Source organism: Cryptomeria japonica, chromosome 11 (genome assembly GCF_030272615.1).
Source record: "Cryptomeria japonica chromosome 11, Sugi_1.0, whole genome shotgun sequence".
Taxonomy (NCBI): Eukaryota; Viridiplantae; Streptophyta; class Pinopsida; order Cupressales; family Cupressaceae; genus Cryptomeria; species Cryptomeria japonica.
The window spans coordinates 525,174,392-525,176,980 of record NC_081415.1 but is presented as its reverse complement, the minus strand read 5'-3'; the positions used below and the strand labels follow the sequence as shown (position 1 = coordinate 525,176,980).

The following is a 2,589-nucleotide window of genomic DNA, read 5'->3' as shown; positions in this document are numbered from 1 at the left end:
CATATAACTTTACACCAAGTTGATACATTGTAGAAACTAATAGCTATTTCCCTATGGCTTGACAGCGTGTTCAGCAATGCAGCAGGCAGTCAAAATATTAGTCACCCCTGCCAATTTCTATTTCCAAAACGAAGCACAATCCACATACATGTCCCCGGGTGACTCCGACATTTACTCCCAATTCCCCCGTCCCTTATGGGGCATTTACTCACAACTTTCAGGTTATCAGCACCACCACCCAAATACTGTCCAGTCATTTCCAGCTATACCGTCTCGTTGTTTGCAGTGCCCAACTTTTTCTTCTTTATAAACAACGAACGAGCCTCTCCACTCCATCCATTCTTCCCCATTTCATACACGTCTTTTCTGCCCCACTCCTCGTCTTCCCTGCATTTACAATGTGTTCTCTGCAAGCCAAAGCCACTGCTACCTCAAAGAGTCATTACAGAGGAGTAAGAAAAAAGTCTGAGGGCCGATTCTTTGCGGTGATTAACGACCCGTCCCAGAGACGTCGCAAATGGCTGGGCACTTTCAGTTCTGATATTGAGGCGGCCCATGCATATGACCGGGCCGCCATAGCCATAAAAGGCTGCAAGGCAAAAACCAATTTCCCACTTTCCGCTTACCAAATTCCTAAGCCCGTCCAAAGGAGCGCCGCTAGCAAAAATCCTGAGCCGCTTAAACAAGTCCATGTTCCGTCATTGATTAGCACCAACATGGTTGCCAAAGCCGCCACTCGGCCTATCTTACCAAAACCTACAATGTGGGCAGTGTTTCCACCGGAGCTTCGGAGGCAACAGCAATTGGCTGCGTTTAAGATGTCATATCAGCCCAGATGCAATGAGAATGAAGACGAGGGAGGAGTAGAACAAATCCATAAGGGCTGTCAGACAAGCTACCGCCCATGCAATAGTAGCGATCCATCTTCCTCCGCCGTCACAGAATGCAGAGCTTCTCCAACAATGGGTGGTTTGGATTTGAACCTTCCCCCGCCGGTTGAAGAAGATGAATGTCATCATTCCCCCAAAACTCTCTGGCTGCTCAAATGATTCAATCTTCTCTTATATATATACTTTTGTAAGGCTATTTTGAGCTGTTTTGGTCTTCTGGTTTTATATCTTAATTTTTAGCAAAGGGCTATAGAGTGGTATAAATTTGTTCTCGCTTTTTCCAGACTGGAGAATAATGTGTTTTATTTTCTTGTTCGATTGTTATCAACGTTTTCTGATCTTGGAATGAATAAGTTCATTGTGATTTGTTTCCATGCTTCGTCCCTGCTCATAATTACCATATCCTACCTCCACCTTAATACAAATATAATATTTTTTTTCCAAGAGATCTGTTGGTAGATGCCCTAATGGGAGGGGTAGCACATACAACTGTGGCCCCTATAGAGAGGGCCAAGTTGCTTTTACAGACTTAGAGAACAAAACACAAAAGGTTTAAGGTAATGTTGAACTGCATTGTCAGGACTGTCAAAGTTGAGAGCGTTTTCTCTCTATGAAGGGGCAATGGTAGTAGTGTGCTTCCCTATTACCCATCTGTTGCACTTAATTTTCCCTTGAAGGATCTTTACAAAATTATGCTTATATTTATCAGTTCCATGAAAGGCTTTTGGATTTGAAGTTTTTTGGCCAAGGCTCCAGTTGATTTCTTAGCAGGTGCAGCTACGCAGTGCACAACCTTAGTAATTATTTTTCCCCCGGACATTGCAGACGCTTTTCAGTGGACATTGATTTTTTAATGCCTATTTACAACCCTATTTATTGGAAGGTTATCATGCAGTGAGAAAAGGGGATCATTTTCTTGTAACATGAGAAATCTTTAGTGTGGAGTTCAACCCGATTGACCAAGATGAGGATCCATCAGATGATGTTTTTGATTGGGCTTACAAAGATTGTAGTAAGTTTATTCTGGTTTTATTTTTGGAGGATAAGGACTAACAAGGTCATAGTAGAGGCTGGAGGCACTAGATGGAAGAATTTCCATCATCTCAAACTAACTTCTCACTTTGAAACAGTTTTTTGAATGAGAAGCATTTTTTACTTTTCTTTCTTGTTTTCTTCTTAGCTTTCTTTGTAGTTGTTGAGAAATTTAAGGAATAGTGAAGTTTGACATTTCAAGATAAGTAAGGGGTTTGGTGTAGAGCTCAATATGGATTGTTGTCCAGAGATTTCATGGAACTATGATTGATGATTAACCTCCTAAAAGAGTCAATAGACAACTTGATCCAGCTTTATGTGTGTAGAGATTAGTATGGATTATTGTCAAATAATTTGGTGTCTATGATTTGGGAGTTTGGGACTGAGAAGTCAAGAATTCAGCTTATAGCTACACCTTTATGAGAGTTGCAAGGTATCTTGATGGAGATCCACTTGATTAAGGATTTGTTTTTTCAAATAAAGATCTTCTCAAGATTGTGTATTTATATATCCAACATTTTTTGTTGTGTAAGCCTTGATAAAACCATTTTCTTAGAACTGTTTCCCTCTTGCATAAAATTAAAATAATTGAAAAATATCATCAATTTTTACCATTATCTATCATATTGTATCAAAGCATACATCAGACCAGGGATCAATAGTTAAA

General features: G+C 40.1%; 1 protein-coding gene across 1 annotated transcript; it reads left to right on the top strand.

Moving 5' to 3' along the window:
* Nucleotides 1-398: 398 nt before the first annotated feature.
* Nucleotides 399-1,049, top strand: LOC131047093 (ethylene-responsive transcription factor 3-like). Its single transcript, XM_057980925.2, has one exon. It carries the CDS (start codon nt 399-401, stop codon nt 1,047-1,049), a length of 651 nt encoding a protein of 216 aa, XP_057836908.1.
* Nucleotides 1,050-2,589: the final 1,540 nt, after the last annotated feature.

Excerpts from the sequence above, each read along its gene's own strand:
- LOC131047093 (XM_057980925.2), top strand. The coding sequence starts at position 399 with ATGTGTTCTCTGCAAGCCAAAGCCACTGCTACCTCAAAGAGTCATTAC.